The sequence below is a fragment of the Protopterus annectens genome, chromosome 1.part0 (assembly GCF_019279795.1).
Source record: "Protopterus annectens isolate FY-2018-M chromosome 1.part0, PAN1.0, whole genome shotgun sequence".
Lineage (NCBI taxonomy): Eukaryota > Metazoa > Chordata > Ceratodontiformes > Protopteridae > Protopterus > Protopterus annectens.
In genome coordinates, this window is record NC_056725.1 from 1,542,345,586 (window position 1) to 1,542,364,139 (window position 18,554).

The 18,554-nt window shown below is 41.4% G+C and overlaps 1 protein-coding gene across 1 annotated transcript in view; it reads right to left on the reverse strand.

Moving 5' to 3' along the window:
- Window positions 1-18,554, reverse strand: part of MICALL1 (MICAL like 1) — a 977,256-nt gene that overhangs the window by 352,952 nt on the left and 605,750 nt on the right. Inside the window, exon 9 of the mRNA XM_044068010.1 lies at window positions 7,088-7,599. Coding sequence (XP_043923945.1) covers window positions 7,088-7,599 — 512 coding nt within the window. The remainder of the gene's footprint in view (window positions 1-7,087; window positions 7,600-18,554) is intronic.

Below are 18,554 nucleotides of genomic sequence, written 5' to 3' on the forward strand. Positions count from 1 at the left end.
TGCCGGCAGGCAGCCCTCGGTCTGCCAGAATCCCAAAGTCTGGGTCCGGCGTCAGCTGTTCAACCATGCTCCCTTGACGTCAGAGCGCCAGGAGTACAAGGCTGACAGCCGACGCCATCTTCTCCAGTTTTTCTTGCCCCAGATGTCAGGAGTCCCAAAATGAAAAAGGTCCCATAACCTTTGCAAATACACCTCAGAAGAAAGGTGAAAAAAAGGAAATACACAAAAGTAAAAATAAGAGGGGACAGGAGGGAGAGTCCAGACTGCAACAGTGAAGACACTCGAACATCTACATTTATGGTAGGTGTACACAACTGTACTATGTTCATCGTGTTTCACTGTTGCAGTCATGACTGTAGGGTAGAATCCCAAAGCTGAAAGAAAGGGAGGTGGTCATAAAGAGGAAGGGGTGGCTAAAAGGCCCTGCAAGACTGCAGAGGCAAAGCCTGACCCAGACTTAGAGTAGAGAGGTAGATTGTAGTGCTTAGAAAATGTATGCACTGAACTCCAAGTTGCAGCTTCCAAAATGTCCTTGGTAGGAACTCCCCTGAGGAAGGCCGCTGAAGTGGCAGCAGCTCTGGTGGAATGAGTCCGTATACTCCTTGGGATTTGCTTTCCATGGTGAGAATAACAAAATCTGATTCCATGAGCAATCCATTTAGAAATGGTCTGTTTTGAAATGGCTTTACCTTGGGAACTTGAAGCACAAGAAACAAACAATTGTTCTGATTTTCTGATGTCCTTGGTTCTGTTCAGGTAAAAACGTAGGTGTCTGTGTACATCCAAGGAATGTAAGATCCTTTCCCCTTATTTTGAGGACTGGGGAAAAAGGTTGGCAAGTGTATAGTTTGATTTAAAGCCACTTTGGAAACCACCTTAGGCATGAAGGTAGGATCAGTCCTCAAAGATACCCTGTCTTGATGAAAAATAATATAAGGTTCCACAGCCATAAGAGCTTGTAACTCTGAAACCCTCCTGGCAGAGGTTAGGGCTAACATAATGGCTGTCTTCCAAGATAAAAACTTGATGTCAGAAGAAGCAGCAGGCTCAAAAGGAGGCAAGGTTAGTTTTTCCAAAACATAGTTGAGATCCCAAGCAGGAATAGGAGGAGATCTAGGAGGTCTTAAGTTCTTAGCTCCTCTGAGAAACTGTTGCATGAGCTGGTGGGAAAAGATGGGAGGGTCTGTATTATAATGAGCAGAAATAGCAGAGGCATGTATCTTAATGGAAGAGAAAGAGAGACCCTTATGTAAGAGATCTGTCAAGTAAAGTAAAATTAAAGTAATGTTGGGAAGAAGAGGATCAGAATCCTGAGCCTGCATCCAGGAACAAAATCTTTTCCATTTTCCTGCATAAGATTTTCTAGTGCTAGGACGTCTGGCTTCTAAAATGACATCCATAACCTGCTTGGGCAGTAAAGAAGAAATCAAAGGCCCTGGATTAACCAGGCCGCCAGGCTGAGAGTTCTGACATGAGAGTGTAGAACCTGACCCTGATGTTGGGACAGAAGGTTCGGAGACTGAGGTAAAACCCAAGGGGGCTCCAGGCATAGGTTTTTTAGAGTTGGATACCAAAACTGCCGAAGCCAATTTGGAGCCAGCAAGATGATCATCTTGGGCTTGTCCTGTTTTATCTTCAATAAAACCCGTGGAAGAAGAGGAAGAGGCGGAAAGGCATATCCCGAGAGGTTCCTCCAACTGAATGACAGGGCGTCCACTTTCCAAGCTTCTGTGTGGAAAATCCTGGTGCAAAAAGTCTGTAGCTGATGATTGAGATGAGATGCAAAGAGGTCTATGTGAGGACATCCCCAGACTGCTGTTATCATCCTGAATATTTTGGTGTCCAGCATCCTCTCGTGTGGATCTGAAAGATTTCTGCTCAGACTGTCTGCCAGGAAGTTTTGTTTCCCTGGTAGAAACTGAGCTTGAAGATCCAGATTGCAAGATAGAGCCGTGTCCCACAGATCCATGGCTAGTCTGCAAAGGGGGTAGGAATGAGATCCCCCTTGCTTGTTTATGTACCACATAACTGTGGTGTTGTCTGTCCGTATTAACAGTTGTCCTGGTTGTATAAGATTCCTGAAGGCCAATAGAGCTTTCTGAACGGCTAACATTTCCTTTAAATTGATATGCAGGTTATTCTGATCCTTTGTCCAAAGGCCCTGCAAACAATTGCCCTGAAAATGGGCTCCCCAAGCATAATCCGAGGCGTCTGTGGTTAGAATCCGAGAGGCAGGAGGCAGACGGAAGGGTTTCCCTTTGTTTAGAGCACATGCCCTGGACCACCAAAGAAATTCCTTTTGAAGGCAAGGAAGAACGGAGATCAGTATGTCTAAACTGTGGCAATGCTGAGACCATACACTTTTTAGGTACCACTGTAATTTCCTCATGTGTATTCTTGCACATGGTACAAGAAGGATGCAGGAGGCCATGTAACCCAAAGCCTGCAGGAACTTCCTTGCAGATAGAGGAGTTAAAGTTGCCAAGGTTCTGAAAGTTGAAGCCAGCTGTAACTGTTTTTCGGATGTCAGAAATGCCATCTGGGTTGTGGTGTTTAGAAGTGCACCCAGAAAATTTATCTGTTGTGATGGTGTCAAATTTGCCTTTTTATGTTTACAGAGAATCCCAGGAACTTGAGGAGGTTCTGTACAAATTCTAGATGCTGGAGTAAGACATCCTTGCTGTCTGTCTGAATTAGACAATCGTCCAGATAAGGGTACATTTGAATTCCCTCGAGTCTGCAGTAAGCTACTACTGGAGCCAGGCATTTGGTGAAGACCCTGGGCGCAGTAGATAATCCAAAGGGCAGCGCAGAGAATTGAAAGTGCCTCGATCCGGCTTTGAACCTGAGGTATTTTCTGTGATCCTGCCTGATGGGAATGTGTAAATATGCCTCCTTTAAATCCAAAGTTACCATCCATGCATTTTTGGACAGCATTGGAAGCAGCTGCTGTAGAGTAAGCATCTTGAATTTTGGAATCTCTAGAAAGGTCTTCAAGACCGACAGATCCAGAATGGGTCTCCATGAGTTTTGCTTCCTTGAGACTAGAAAGAGCCTTGAATAAAACCCTTTTCCCATCTCTGAAAGAGGAACCAGTTCTATGGCATTCATAGCCAAAAGAGCTTCCACCTGGTTTAAGGCCTCCGTCCATTGATGTTTTGGAAGGTCTGGCCATTTGCTTGGCCTTGGCAAGGTATGAAAATGGAATTTGTAACCTCTTAAAACCACATCCAAAACCCATTTGTCTTGGGTTATTTGAGTCCAATTTTGATAAAAAAAAGAGAGAGTTTTCCTCCAAGAGGGGCTTCCAGGCAAGAAGTTCCTGTAGCCCCACAGAGGGAGTCTTTGAGTTTGTTTCCTTTGAGATTGTGACCTGTCCTCTCCTCCCCTAGGAGTTGAAGCAGTCCACTGTCTTGGTCTATAAGCAGCTTGTGATTGAGGCCTCCCTCTGGAACGTCTGTATCTACCCCTCTGAGGCCTGTCTGAAGTGGGAAAGGACCAATTTTTTTGAAGGCCAATTCCTGCTAAATCTAGGAGGCTGTACTTGTAAGAAATCTTTAACTGTTTGCATGGATTTTGCCTTATCCTCCATCTTTTTAATCACCTCTTCAGCTTTCGATCCAAACAAAACATTATGATGAACAGGAGCATCCAATAATTTTGCCTTTACCTGTTCAGGTAAATTTTGTTCCTTTAGCCATGCATGCCTTCTAATGACTGTGCCAAAGGCCGCAGCCCTACAAGAAGCCTCCAAAGCATCAAATCCACAGTGTAAACCATGCTTCCCAACCTGTTCAGTGGCATGCAATAAGTCATGTAATTCCTTATCATCTGCACAGGCAGAAATGGAAGTAAGCTTTTGTTTTAAGACAGACAATAGAAATCGCTGGTATTTAAACATATGAAACTGACAGTTTAAAGCCCTAATGGACAAAGTAGCAGAAGTGCACACCTTTTTGCCCCATCTTTCTAAGGATCGAGAATCCTTTGCAGTAGGAATAGGATTTTTGGCAGAAGCGGCCTTAACTCCCTTAGGACCCTGAGAAATGGTTTCAGGGTCAGCAGAAGGGGTCTTGTATAAAAACTGATGGGAATCAGGAACCCTGTAATATCTATCAGGCTTAACAGGAGCAGGAGGAAAGGAGTCAGGGGTTAAGTTATCCTCCAAAAAGGCATCATCCACAATATCCAAAACAGGAGGAATAGCCAGGGGTCTATGTTGGGGAAGAAGAAGAAATTCCCTCAGTCTTTTCTTGGATTCCAAATACTCCTGTCCTTCCCAGTGGAAACATTCCCTCATTTCATGAAAAGTTTCCCCAAAAGAGAAATCCTCAGGGGGAGAAGCTGAAGGAATGGATTCTTCAGCATCAGAATCCTCATAAGGAGGGAAAGAATATTCCTGATCAGAAGAAGAAACTGAGGAAACAGAAGCCTGATCAGAGGAATCATAAGAAACATCCTGCCTTGGCCTTTTGTCTGGAGGGGGATGAGAACCCCTAATCATAGTAAGTAAATCCTCCGCCATCTTGAGTAACTGTTTCTGTGACTTGGGAGCTGGTTCAGAAGAGGCCTGTGTAGAAGTCTTTGATTTTAAAGGAGTCTTTGGCTTTGCCTTTATTAGTAGCTGAGTAGCTGAGTAGGCCTGAAAACCCCTTCGGAAGCCGGTACCTGCACAGCAGCTCCAGACCCATCCGAAAGAGCATTGTCCGAAGGTCCTGCAACAGAAATATTTAAAGGCCTGGTTGGCTCCTCATGAGAGTCCGTTTCGTCCGTCGGTTCTGAAATGGCCGACGACAGGGGCTGCAAAAGCGCCTCACTGACGACGGCCGAACTTGAAGCTGGCTCCGCTTGTGCGCTATCATCAGATTTGGACCTCGGAGGCCTGTCTTTATCCTTGCGACGTTTGTGAACTCTGGTAGCCGGGACCGTATCCGACGACATTTTGTAGTTAAAGCGCCTACCGAAGTAATGAAAAGCAAAATCGTACCTTCGCTTAATTGTACGTTGATTGAATCAAGCACAAAACCGACAACTAGCTACATCGTGGTCAGGGCCCAAGCAAGGAATACAGTAAGAATGAAAATCCTTATGAGGTATTTGCTTCCTACATGAAATACAATTATTAACTTTTTCTGACATCGGAATGGAGCAAGAAAAAAGTTTCCCCAACGGGGTACTTAGCTTTGAGTGGAGAAGAAAGTCTTCGGACCGAAGTATATCAGTAAAATTCGTCAGGAGACAGCCGACCGGCACTTGTGAACTGCTATCACCGCACGGCAAGAAAGACTGGAGAAGATGGTGTCGGCTGTCAGCTTTGTACTCCTGGCGCTCTGACGTCAGGGAGCATGGTTGAACAGCCGACGCCGGACCCAGACTTTGGGATTCTGGCCGACCGAGGGCTGCCTGCCAGCAGGGGAAAACCCTACAGTCATGACTGCAACAGTGAAACACGATGAACATCATCAGATCCCCAAATTTAAATATCTTTCATATCACACCCTTAAGTGTTTAGCAATTTGACCTGGGTATTCAATACAGCTTTTTGAGTGTTCTTTCTCTCCAAGTACAGTTTCTATGCTATACTGAATTAAACTGCTTTACCAAGCACCTCTGAGAAAATGTCCTTATTTCTAAGTAGACATCATTTTAACCATATTTCTGGGACATGTAGTATATTTTCTATTCTGACTAAAGGGCATGCTGAGGGAAACTTAACTTCGACTGGCAGCACACTTGCTATAAAAATTTTAGAAGTTTCTCCCCAATATTTCAGATTATCGATATAAATTTTTGTTTTATTTTTTCCCCAACAATTCTGCCTTACAATTTACTTCACTCACATCTTCTACTGCCTCTGAAGTGCCTTGCCACTTTTGCAAGTTTATTTTCCTCAGTAGGTACTAATGGCTCCTCCTTTAAATTTGATCTCAGATAAGTATTTGTGATGCATGTTCTCTGTTGTGCCTGTGTGCCCTTCTCCATCTGCTCTCTCACCACAAATATCACAGTTCTCAACTTGTCCTGATGTCTGAAAAATGCCCCACTAACTTTTAAAGGGGGTGTTTTCTTCTTTTTGTGTTGCTTTTGCTGCATCTAGGAAGCATCAATGATGTCACTTATACAGCAATTTAAATGGTGTGGATCCACTGGGCCTGGGGTACTTTTCTTACAGCAAAGAGACTATATTGGTAAAACATGGATCTTGATTTCTGCCCCTTATCTCTATAATCTTTTGCAATACACACTTTAAAGCTTTAACTGTTAACTAGCTCACCTATCTGAGGGTGGTACATAGATGTCCTTAGCTGTTTCGCTTTACAGCATTGGCAAAGTTCATTCATTATTCTGGATATGAACATGGTGTTTTGCTCAGTAACAATGTCTTTAGGAATTCCTACACTACAGAAATAAATTGCTAGTTCTTTTGCTACAGATTTTGCATTAACTCTTTGCAGAGGTGCTGCTTCAGGAAATATGGCACCATTTCTCTGATGCAGCTCGAAACATGACAGAAAAGATCTGGATAGGAAGTTAGCTGTCAGAGCAATGTGGGTAAAAGGGAGGAGACAGTAGTCTAGGAAAGTTTCAAATGCTGAGGTGACTAAAGGTCCTACTGCTGAGGAGGAAGGACAGCCTCATGCAAGATCAAACAACATCACAGATGATCAGTGAAAGTAAGCACCACAAAACAAAGGCATTTAAAAAGTGAAAGAGAGAGTAAAATTTCAGTATAAAACTGTCAAAGACAACCAGTGAACAACGCATGAAGTGAAACAGCAAAATGTGACTAATGGTTCTAAATGATGATAAGAAGTGAAGATGGACACTGCCATCTGCTCCAATTACACTCTGCCTTCATGTGACCATCAGAGTAAGGCTAGCATGAATCAACCACTGGCTTGCACTGGAAAATTCTAAAGAAAACTTGCCAAATATGATGCTTCACACAGAAAACAGGCTTAAATTTACCACGCAGATGACTTCCCTGGAAATGTCACAATTCTCATACTATGTTAATAAAACAATTTACAAGTCCCATCTGTATTCAATTATCTTGTGTCACTGTGAAAAGACAAATGAGGCCTACCTTTGACTGAGGTTTGGGAGATGGGGATGACACAGGATCATTTGAGCCATTGGGAAAATGGACTGCTACTGGATTGCGGGTAGTGGGAGGTTTGGGAGGAGGTCGGCTAGGGTTGCTTTTTGGGCTGCTTGAGGGTGAGGTTCTAATGGTCTGCTGGGATCCTGGGGATGTGTTCTCATTTATCAGTTCAGTGGAAGATGATTTCTTACTGCTAGTTGGAACCATTTTCTCGTAATCAGAGCTTTCACTAGAAGTTGCATTTTCCACGGATGAATGGCCGACTAGATTAGTTGTACCACTAATTGGAATAGATGCTGGTATAGCAAAACGTATTTCAGGCTCAGATGAACTTTTTGACACCAGATCTGTTGAGGACCTCTGCCCTTTTTCAGAGGACCATTTCAGTGAGCTTTCTGAGGAGATGCTCTCTACACTGAGAGCAGGAGAAGGTGTTGAAGATGGTGGTTCAGAGTGCGAAAGTCTTGAAGAAGGATGAAGTGCCATGTGCAGAGCTGTTGAAAACATAAATACTTTTAATAAAAAATGTCAAATAAAGATCATTAAACAAAACACTGTAATCATCATAAAAAAAAAAAAAATATATATATATATATATATATATATATATATACATATACATATATATACATACACACACACCCACACACACACACACACACACACACATATACATATTACATACATAACCACATATTCTTTGCCTATTATTAAAGACAAAGATTTACTAACAGTGTTAAATGGATGAAATGAAAATTATGCGCTCACCATAAAAACAGAACCAAGTTGCATCTCTCAGTCTGGTTCAACCTGTGGTGTTATTGAATCTGAGACTGGCCATATCCTGAAGACTTCAGCCCCCAAACTCTGCTTCTTCTAACCACAATCCCTTGCCAAACTAGGATTACCTCAACATTGAGTTCGCCCCCCTCTGCAAAAGCTTCCATCACTTGATCCCAAAAGAAAACACTAAGAATCTTAACAAAGGAGGAGCATAATCCTCCCCAACTCAGTCATCCCATGATCGGGATACACACCTACAAGGTGGGGGCAGGTGGGAGGGAAGGTTAACCCTGATGGAAGAGACACTAATCTATCATTATGGTATCCGATATTGTCTTTTCTGTCTGTGTTGAACCTGTGGGAGAGTCCACAGTCATGTAAAACTCTAGGGATATCCTACAAAAGCACATTGCGTAATACGGTGGAATCAAAGGAGGTGCTACGCCTCGACTGAATGTACAATTTGCAGTGGGACATAAACGCGTGAGGACCCACCCAAGTAGCAGCAGTATAAACATATTCAAAAGAAACTTCAGAGGCAACACCATCCAAAGCGAAGGAGACCTTTACTAAAAAGAACACACAAATATATAGAACATAGTGAGCGCCTTTGCGTTACTATGAACACTTCTTCAGACTTAATGGCTATTACAGAAAAAACTTCTGTTTAAATATATCCAGGTGGCTGTAATGAATAACTCTCTAGCCAATCATTGTCTAAATCCATAACTTAAGCTGCCTGATCTATAAAATACTTAGGTACTTTAAACTAAATTAAAATGATTATATCCAGTATTAATTAGCTGTCATATGAAACATCTATGGGATAATTCTTATATAAATTATTTTAAAATCCAACATTAGATTAAAAACATCAGTTTTAACAAAAAACTATATTCTATACTAAACATGTTAATATCTTGAAGAGTCACTAGATGGCAGTGTAAACTCAATGCAAAATACAAAGTAAATTAAAGCACATAAAACATATAGACTATTAAATACTTCGGTGTTAAAATAACTATGTATAGTACTGGTCAACAATCATATAAAACATCTGTATAGAAAATCATGCAGAAAATGCATTATAATAAAATCCCACATTGAATTAAAAAAACAGCATTAACAACAAAAATAATAATATCTTAAAACATCACTGGATAGCAGTATAAACTCATGATATAGAATGGAATGTATATGAAAACAAAACATAGACCAATTATATTCAATTTGTATAAAAATATACGCATCTGTTACATGCTTTCATAGACATCTGCTGTGTAATAAACCTGTTTATTGATGCATAACTTAGGTCTGTGACAGACTCATATATTTTTCTGAAAAAAAACAAAAAAACACAAATATACGCTTGTTTCCTGCCATTCTAAGCTAGTATAGTCCACTTTTCAGGTTAGTGCTGAATCCAGGGCTGTGTTACAAGTTTCTGTGTTGCCCATACCTTTCTTGGGTAGAAGGAAGTTTCTCTGTTCGCCTGTGAGAGAGGGGAGCTTTGAGCAGCCTATCTTATCTGTCCCTGGAGGAGTGGTTTCAGCCCAGAAGTTAGTAGTTTATTGGCCATTTTGGGCTAATTTCTATCTCTCATTTCCCTGCTATAAAAACCGCATTTGCACAGTTTTTGCGCTTGTATTCCACTCAGCAAGTGCCTTGTAGGTGTTCTGCAGAGTCTACAGCAGCAGAGAGACAAAAGAGTGACTTTGGAGTGATTAAGTATCATTTTTCTGCTTTTCTTGCTGTCTTAACTAATTCCGCCTAAAACACCAGTTTTCTTTAGCAAATCTGTGATTTAAAAAGTTTGTTATTGCTACATATTGTACTTATTTGCTGCCTGCACTTGAATTAAGTCATTTTTGTGTTTAAATAATCTGTTTAACTGTTGTAGGCTACACACTAAAGTGCGATAGCCTTTTCTGTGCATTTAAAATGTTGTTTTGATTGTATCTACTCTATTTTCTGAAATATATATATATATATATGTATATATATATATATACTTGTTACCCGCCTTTCTGAACTAGTATAGTCCAGTTTTCAGGTTATTGCTGAATCCAGGGCTCAGTTACAAGTTTCTGTGTTGCCCTTGCCTTACTTGGATAGAAGGAAGTTTCTCTCTTCACCTGTGAGAGAGGGGAGCTTTGAGCTGCCTATCTGTCCCTGGAGGAGTGCTTATATATATATATATATATATATATATATATATATATATATATATATATATATATATATATACACACACACACACTTTTTCACGCCTTTCTGAACTAGTATAGTCCAGTTTCAGGTTATTGCTGAATCCAGGGCTGTGTTACAAATCTCTGTGTTTGCCCATACCTTACTTGGATAGAAGAAAGTTTCTCTCTTCACCTGTGAGAGAGGGGAGCTTTGAGCAGCCTGTCTGTCCCTTGAGGAGTGGTTTTAGCCCAGAAATTAGTAGTTTATTGGCCATTTTGGGCTAATTTCTCTCTCTTTCATTTCCCTGCTATAAAAAAACGCATTTGCCCGGTTTTGTGCGCTGGGAAGGCCAGTTAGCTAGGGTATAATTATTCCAGGCTCCACAAAGTCTCCTCGTCAATTTTTCCCTTGGAACTAAACAAACTTTCAACTTAAGCACTCAAGCCATTCATTTCTCAGGCTGGCACTTGCTTAAAACTCATAGCAAGCACTTATAAACCCCTTGCACTAGACCCCCCTATACTGTACAGAAGGACAAAGTTCTCTATTTGACCTTACCAGCCAATCAGTAAAACAGTTCACTGTACCTATCCAGGCATGTCCAAAGGGCAATTTCAGGTGTACTCTCCAGTCCAACTGGTGAATCTGGGCATTTTGAAGCAATGTTACAACTGCCTCATGTACACAGACAACCCTCTCCTCCTACCACAAAACACTAATGCATGCAAGAGTTGCAATTATACAGCCAAACTGGAGGCTAATTTTTCTCAACCCAAGACTGGATCAGACAGTCAAGAGGTGAAGGGAAATACTTGCATCACACCACAAGTCTCACATACCCATTAAACCAGCACTGGCAAAAAACACACAAATACACAAAAACATACTCAAAGGCTCTAAATAAAAATCTGCAAAAGAAACAGAGACCTCCAAAGCAGACATCCAAGCAACCTCCACCCCCCATCACAAAGAATGGAACACACACTTCACAAAACCAGTGTGCCACACAATCACAGCCCTTAAGGCAAAATAACATACCAAACATACTAGTAATAGGTGACTCTCTAGTCAGCACACTGATGTCCCACTTACTAGGCTGGATAAGATGGTTACTGTTAGCTGCCTGTCGGTTGCCAGGATCAGTCACATAACACAAGCACTCAGGTCACTCCAGAACAAGTACAAATACGACTCTGTCATTGTCCATGTTGGTGTGAATGACCTGAGCCGTACCTCCCTGGACTACATGAAAACAGACATGGAAGAGCTCTCTGATCACGTAGCCCAGGCCGGTATGACCCTGACCCTGAGTAGCATCCTGCCCTCACCAAGAAAGACACCACGGGTATAAAGAAAAAATTATCAATTTCAACAACTGGCTAAGTTTCTGGTGTCATTCAAAGGGGATCCAGTGTCCTTCCGCCTGGGATGACATGCTCGACAAGCCACGCTGCTTCGCTAGAGATGGCTTGCCCCTGTCATGCTTAGGCTTTCAAATACTGGCCAAGGCTCTTGTCACCCCCATAGTGCCTTTTTCAGGCAAGGCTCAAAAGACAAACCCACTGCTGTAAATAGCAGAAGTAACAAAAAACTGAGGGTAATGCTACTCAATGCCAGAAATCTAAACCTCAAAATGCATGAACTCAAGGCACTCCTCAGTATGGAGAAAATCGATATATGTGCAGTAACAGAAACCTGGTTTAAGGCTCCAGAGAGCACCCCAGCACTACCAGGCTACTTACTACTCATACAATAAATTTCGGCCACAGAACCTGGACCGAAATACAAAAGGTAGGGGGGTATCCATATTCATCAAGGATACCCACCACCTCCAGGTTAGTGGTACAGCACGATGCTTCAGAGAGATCATCCACGTGCAACTAACAACGGGCAAAACTGCAATTCAAATTGTAGCTTGCTACAGATCACCCACCATGTCCCAGGGCCCTATTCCGTATTTCTGGAAACTCTGGGAAACATAAAGGTCCTACCAAACACCCTAATACTGGGTGATTTCAATTACCCAAACATTAACTGGGAGAACTACTCAAGTACTAACTCCCTTGCCCAACATTTCCTAGAATTTGTAAACTCAAACACCTGGATCAACTGGTCAACATTTCCACCAGAGGTGACAACATATTGGACCTGGTCATCACCAACATGGGTGACCAGTGTTCCACACCGGAGGTCAACCCCTTGCTGGTTAGATCTGACCATACACAAATCACTTTGGATATCCACATTCCACCCCTACCCCCGGACAAGGAAACCACCATGAAATACTTTTCAAAAACAAACTTCACGTTACTTAAGACTGAGGTGGAAAGTTTCAAAGCCCCTATGCTAAAGGATAATGCTGTCCAAGCTGCAAAATCCTTTACTAATGCATTCTACGGGCACCTACAAGAATGCATGGTTCATGCTATCCTGAGCAAAACCAAGACTCACTCCTCCAAGAACAGGAAACCAGTCTGGTGGACCCCTGCCATAAACAAGCTATACAATAGAAGGAGGAAACTACTAGAGAAAAGAGTAAAATCCCAAGAAGTGAAGACATCCCTGATCAGTATCAGCAAGAAACTACGATCCCTCATAAAATCATCCAAGGCAAGCTTCGAAAGAAAAAATGCCAAGGACTCCAAAGATAACCACAAGGCATTCTTTAGCTATGTCAAGAATCTAAGTGGCAATGCTCAGATCTGCTTGGAGTTAGTGCAGAATGGCACAAAATACATTGAACTGACTGATATCGCCAACATCCTGGCAGATAGATTCAGTGCAAACTTCACCCCCTTCTCACCCCCAAAAGGGCCCAAAACAATACCAGAAGGATGTAGAGCCCCTGAAATCACAGACACTCAGGTTAAAACAGCCCTCTCCAAAGCCAAAAACACAGCAGCAGTGGGACCAGACGGTATCCCAGGCAGCGTCCTACACGAGCTCAAAGACTAACGAACACCTCACCTAAACACACTGTTCAAACTCAGCCTCTCTACAGGCTACATATCCATAGAGTGGCACACAGCAACAGTTATTCTGCTCCACAAAGGTGGAGCCACAACAGACCCCAGGAACTATCGCCCTATAAGCCTGACTAGCTTGGACTGCAAGGCTATGCAGTGCATCATCATGGAACTCATTAACAGAGACACTGGGAACCTCCAAACACTGGACCCTACCCAGCTCGGCTTTAAGGGGAGATCATGCCTCCTAAACCTGGTGGACATCTTTGAGACAGTTACCAAGGTTATAGACAAGGGAAAGGTGGTACACACAGCCTACCTAGACCTCGCAAAGGCCTTCAACACCATTCCCCATTCTGGTATTATAGATAAGCTCACCAGCCTGAACATAAACCCCTACGTCACAAGACAGGTTGCCAACTGGCTCACGGACATAACCCACATGGTGAGAGTTGCGGGAGCTAGGTCTGACTCTAAACCGGTTACAAGTGGCATTCCCCAGGGGCTCAGTCCTAGGACCCCTCCTGTTAAGCATATACTTCTCAGAGGTACAGGCAAGCACAGGGGGACTATGGCTGACCAAGTTCGCAGATGACTGTAAACTAGGGGCTATAATTGACTCTCCGGTTGACACAGACATCCTCCAAAAGGGTCTCACTGAGACGGATACCTAGTGTCAAAATCATGGCCTCAAACTAAATGCCAAAGAGTGCATAGCCATCCCCTTTGGAAAAAACAAAGTACCCACAAACTACCACATAAGTGGTAGTCCCCTAAATACGGAAGACGTAATAAGGGATCTGGGGACCCAAGTAGATAGTAATCTCTCCTTTGATAATCACATTGCCAAAGTGGCTAGAAAATCTTCTATGTGGCCCACCTAATCACAAAAGGGTTTGCATCCAGATCAAAAGAGGTCATTGTGCCCGTCTACTCATCAGACCCATCATAGAGTACAACGTCCCATTTGGGATGTACCTTACAAGACACCTGCAACAGCTGGAAAGACCACAGAAGTACCTCACCAAGAGGATCACTGGCCTCAAACAGATACCCTATGCAGCTCGACTGAAGAAACTCCAGCTGTACTCGGTTGCATACCGCCTACTCAGAGGTGATCTCTGCCTGACATACAAGGCCATGTCCAACCCAGAACTGATGGACATGCTCCACCTAAAGAAAATCATATCCCCTCGAGCCACACGTTCTAGGGTTCTAAACTTCACCACAACAATAAAAAGATGTGCTGGAGGGATAGATTCCTGTCCCAGAAATTTCCCATGCTTTGGAACAAAATTCCAATCTACATTAGGTACAGCTCCTCGCTAACACTTTTCAAGAGAAACCCTGACGAGTGGATGGGAAACAGAAAGTTTACCCCGGGGATCACTTCAGTTGCTCTGCTGGAGAGAGGCACAGGGAACTGATCTAAGGGGGTGGCGAAAGCCAACACATTCTGTCTAGGGTTATAAATGCCTTTGGGCAGATAACCTAGTACCTACCTATGAACCTATATGTGTATGTGTGTGTGTGTGTGTGTGTGTATATATATATATATATATATATATATATATATATATATATACACACACACACACACACACACACACACACATATATATATAAATATGTGTGTGTGTGTGTGTGTGTGAATAAAGAAATACTTTCTAGAACTATTAAAACAGGATAAAACATAACATTGTTAATTCACAAGGGAGATTAACCTATAGAATCAATTCATCTCAGTCTATGAGTTATAAAAATACTGAACTAAGTCTAAACAATTGATTTACCAGATTAGTAAGTATAAAGCTGTGTAGGTCTCTATGGATATTACTAATGAAAATAAACTTTATGGCTCATGACTTAATGGATGAAAGGTCTGTCTGCCAAGAATGGTTTCAAAGAAACGTTCTCATTACAGCCGTGGGCCTTATCAGCTTGCAACTTCAGAATCCATTTGTTTTCTTGCTTTTCTGTATAATTTCTGATTTTCCCTAATCTGATAGTTTTGCTGATCAACTCTATAGCTAAAAAGACAAACCTATGGGTTAGAGCATTATTAATTACATGCTTAGCTAAGGCTTTTCTGTCAACTTCTTTATGAATAGCATATAAATGCTCTCTAACCCTTTCACGTAAAGTCCTATTGGTCTTACCTATATAAAAAAAACGTGCATTTCTGACATTTTGCTAAACATAATACGTCACGGGACTTGCAATCCGCATAACGGTGAAATGTATAGACATTGCCTGTATCTGGATGTCTGAAGACATTATCACTTACCATGTAAGGACATTGATCACAGTTCCTGCATGCAAACGTTCCATTCCTGTCTGATTGTATTAGACTTGTTATATTCTTGTCGTAGCATAACAGTCTTTTCAAAGGCTTAGTATTTTTGTATGGATATCTCGGTGTAGTTCATACTAGTCCTGAAATTTTCTCATCCACCATCAATATATTCCAGTACTTCTTCACTATTTCTTGTATTTCATTACTATTACTGGTATAGGGAATAATCAACCTGTTGACATGTGAAGATGTATTCTCTCTCAATTCTTTGCCTCTCCCTTGTCTATTAACTTCCATATTGTCAAATAACTTCCTACATTCAGTTGTTTTATATCCTCTCTCCTTAAATTCATGTTCCAAAGTAGCTAAAGTTTCATGGAAGGCAGAATCTTGGCTAGTCAGTCTAGAGGCCCTCAATGCTCGGCTCTTAACTATGTTCTGATATATATGTGGGGGATGCATACTATTGCGGTGCAGGAGGTTGTTCCTTCGACTCTTTCTATACATCTCAGTTTGAATCTCACTCCCATATTTACATACCAGGACATCTTAAGAACTCTATCCTATCCAATGACCAGTGTGCTGTGAAACACAAGAAATTGGTTGTGCCATTAATATATTCTATAAATTCTTGTAGTTTCTCCTCTGTGCCTCCCCAAACAAGGAAAACATCATCCACAAAAACATTTGTAGTATCTGATGTAGTCTTTAAACTTTAGATTATCAATGACATATGTATATTCCCAGTACGCCATCACTAGGACTGGCGTATGAGTTGGCGCAGGGAGTACCCATCGCCACTCCATTTGTTTGCAAATAATAGCATTTACCATATGAAAATACATTCTTATTTAAAATGATTTCCATCAACATCATAACTCTCATAATGAGTTCTCTGGGCATCCCTTTATCTATTAAAAATAGTCTCACATATTCCATGCCAACAGTATTGGGGATTGCCTTGAATAGAGGGGCTACATCTAGGGTTACTAAGAAACTTTTGGAGTTGTTCTCTTCACCAGCCACATGGTTGGAAAATGTTTCTAAACACTGTTGAGTGTCTCTAATGACAGAGTCTGCTCGCTCCAGTATTGGTCTGAGCTGTTTTTCTACGTATATGAATATAGGTTCTGTCAACCACCCTTTACTTGATACTATGGGTCTCATGGGGGGATTTAACAAATCTTTATGAATCTCAGGCAAGCCTCTGAATGTAGGAAGTGTAGGTGTCTCCACTAAAAAAATATCTATACAACTCATTATCAATAATCCCACTCATTAAAAAGTCATATAATTCACTATGCACTTCTTTAATAATTTTGTTCAGTTGATAATTACTTAATGGTATTTCAACTAACATGTTTTTCATTTTGGTTTCATAAAAGTCACTATCTAAAATCACAATAGCTCTGCCTTTGTCAGTGGGTCTAATTGCTATGTTATTACTTTGTAAAGCATTTAATGCATCTAATTCATTCCTATTTAAATTATAAAATTCCTGTGTCACACTGCTTAACTCAAATGTCTCTAACAACTCTTTCTCACAAATTCTCTCAAAGGCTTCAAGTAGTGGGTGCATGGGGGGTATAAATGTGGAAGGTTTCCTGAAATTATTCACATTTTCTGCATCTCCATACATTAATTTCAATCTAATGTTCCTAACAAAAAGCTTTATATCAATTAGCAAAGCTGTGACATTCACTTTTCTAGATGGTCTAAAAGAAAGTCCCTTGTTTAAAAGGGATCTCTCAAAATCATTTCACATATTTAGAAATGTTAACAATTAAGTCTGACTCACTGGTTTGAGTACTTTCTTCTGGAATGCCAGGCGTTCTTCTGATGATTTGCATTTCCTCATTCTGTGTTGAGGGGTCCATAGCTGCTTCTGTAATTTCTGGATAGGTAGGTGATAAGGGTACGATATCAACGTGGCTGCAGGAGTTGAGGGAATGGCCCCGTTTGCTTTTTCATTCCTTCTCACGTCCGCTAAAAATGTAGAACACTATGTAATCCCTTCTTTGGCTGAAGGCTGCCCTTCCTTTTCATTCATATAGCTCGCTTGAAGTACGGCTTCTTCATTTAATGCCATCTGATTTCCTCCTAAGCTGGGGTTGACGTTAACTGTTACTGTGGGCATCACTAATGACTGTCTCTCATCTGATTGGTCCTGTCGGGGAGGTCGGGTGGAATCACCGTTCCTTACTGGTTCCCTTGGCCAGGAGAACACGTTCCCCTTGTGAAAATCAGTAACATCCCTTTCTAATTTCTTTTTCTTCCCCTGCAAGAGTTTATTGTCCAAAAGTGCAAGGTTAGTCACTAATTCTGTATCAAAATCAAATCATTCATCTCTTGCTGCAATAAAAAGTTGAGCAATTCTTGTCTCAGCTGTGTCGTCTCCACGATTATGCTCTCCTCTATCAACAAATATTGTTCAATTAACAGTTTAATATACCCAAAACTGGTCTTAAGGTTTAGTCTTTGCCACCTGGCAAGCAAGTCCGGATAAGTAGTCTCAAAGGTGGGCATCTTTAACACGCATAGCCCCCTTGATACCACTTTGAAGCTAAGGCAAGCTTCCATATGCTTTCTCTGCCACTGAATCGTTTTCAGCTTCACAAATTTATTTTCGAGTTTCCTTTTGGTCTGCATTATGGCAATGTTTATTTCATTATTAGTTATGCAGTCACCATTGTTAAACAAGTCAATTCTAGTAAACTGAAGCAGAGGATTACTCTCTGTTTTCAGTAAACATAAAAAAAGATTTTCTTCTTTACCAGTAGAGTCCGTTGGAGTTGGAATCCTTGGGTTGTAGGCAAGCTCGATCTCGGTCCCTTCTGCCATGTCCCTTTGACTGTTAAGCACAAAAACTGTCCACAAGGATAAAACAAGCAGTCGATAGGGTAAAGTGCCTCTATGATATAAAAACCTTCAAATTTAAAAGAAACTCCAGAGGCAGCACCATCCAAAGAGAATGAGACCTTTATTAAAAAGAATACACAAAAATATACAGAACGTAGTGAGTGCTTTCGCTTTATATAAGAATTATCCCATAGATTTTTCATATGGCAGCTAATTAATACTGGATATAGTCATATAAATCAGGCAGCTTAAGTTATGGATTTAGACATGTGATTGGCTAGAGAGTGATTGGCTAGAGAGTTATTCATCACAGCCATCTAGATGTATTTAAACAGAAGTTTTTTCTGTAATAATC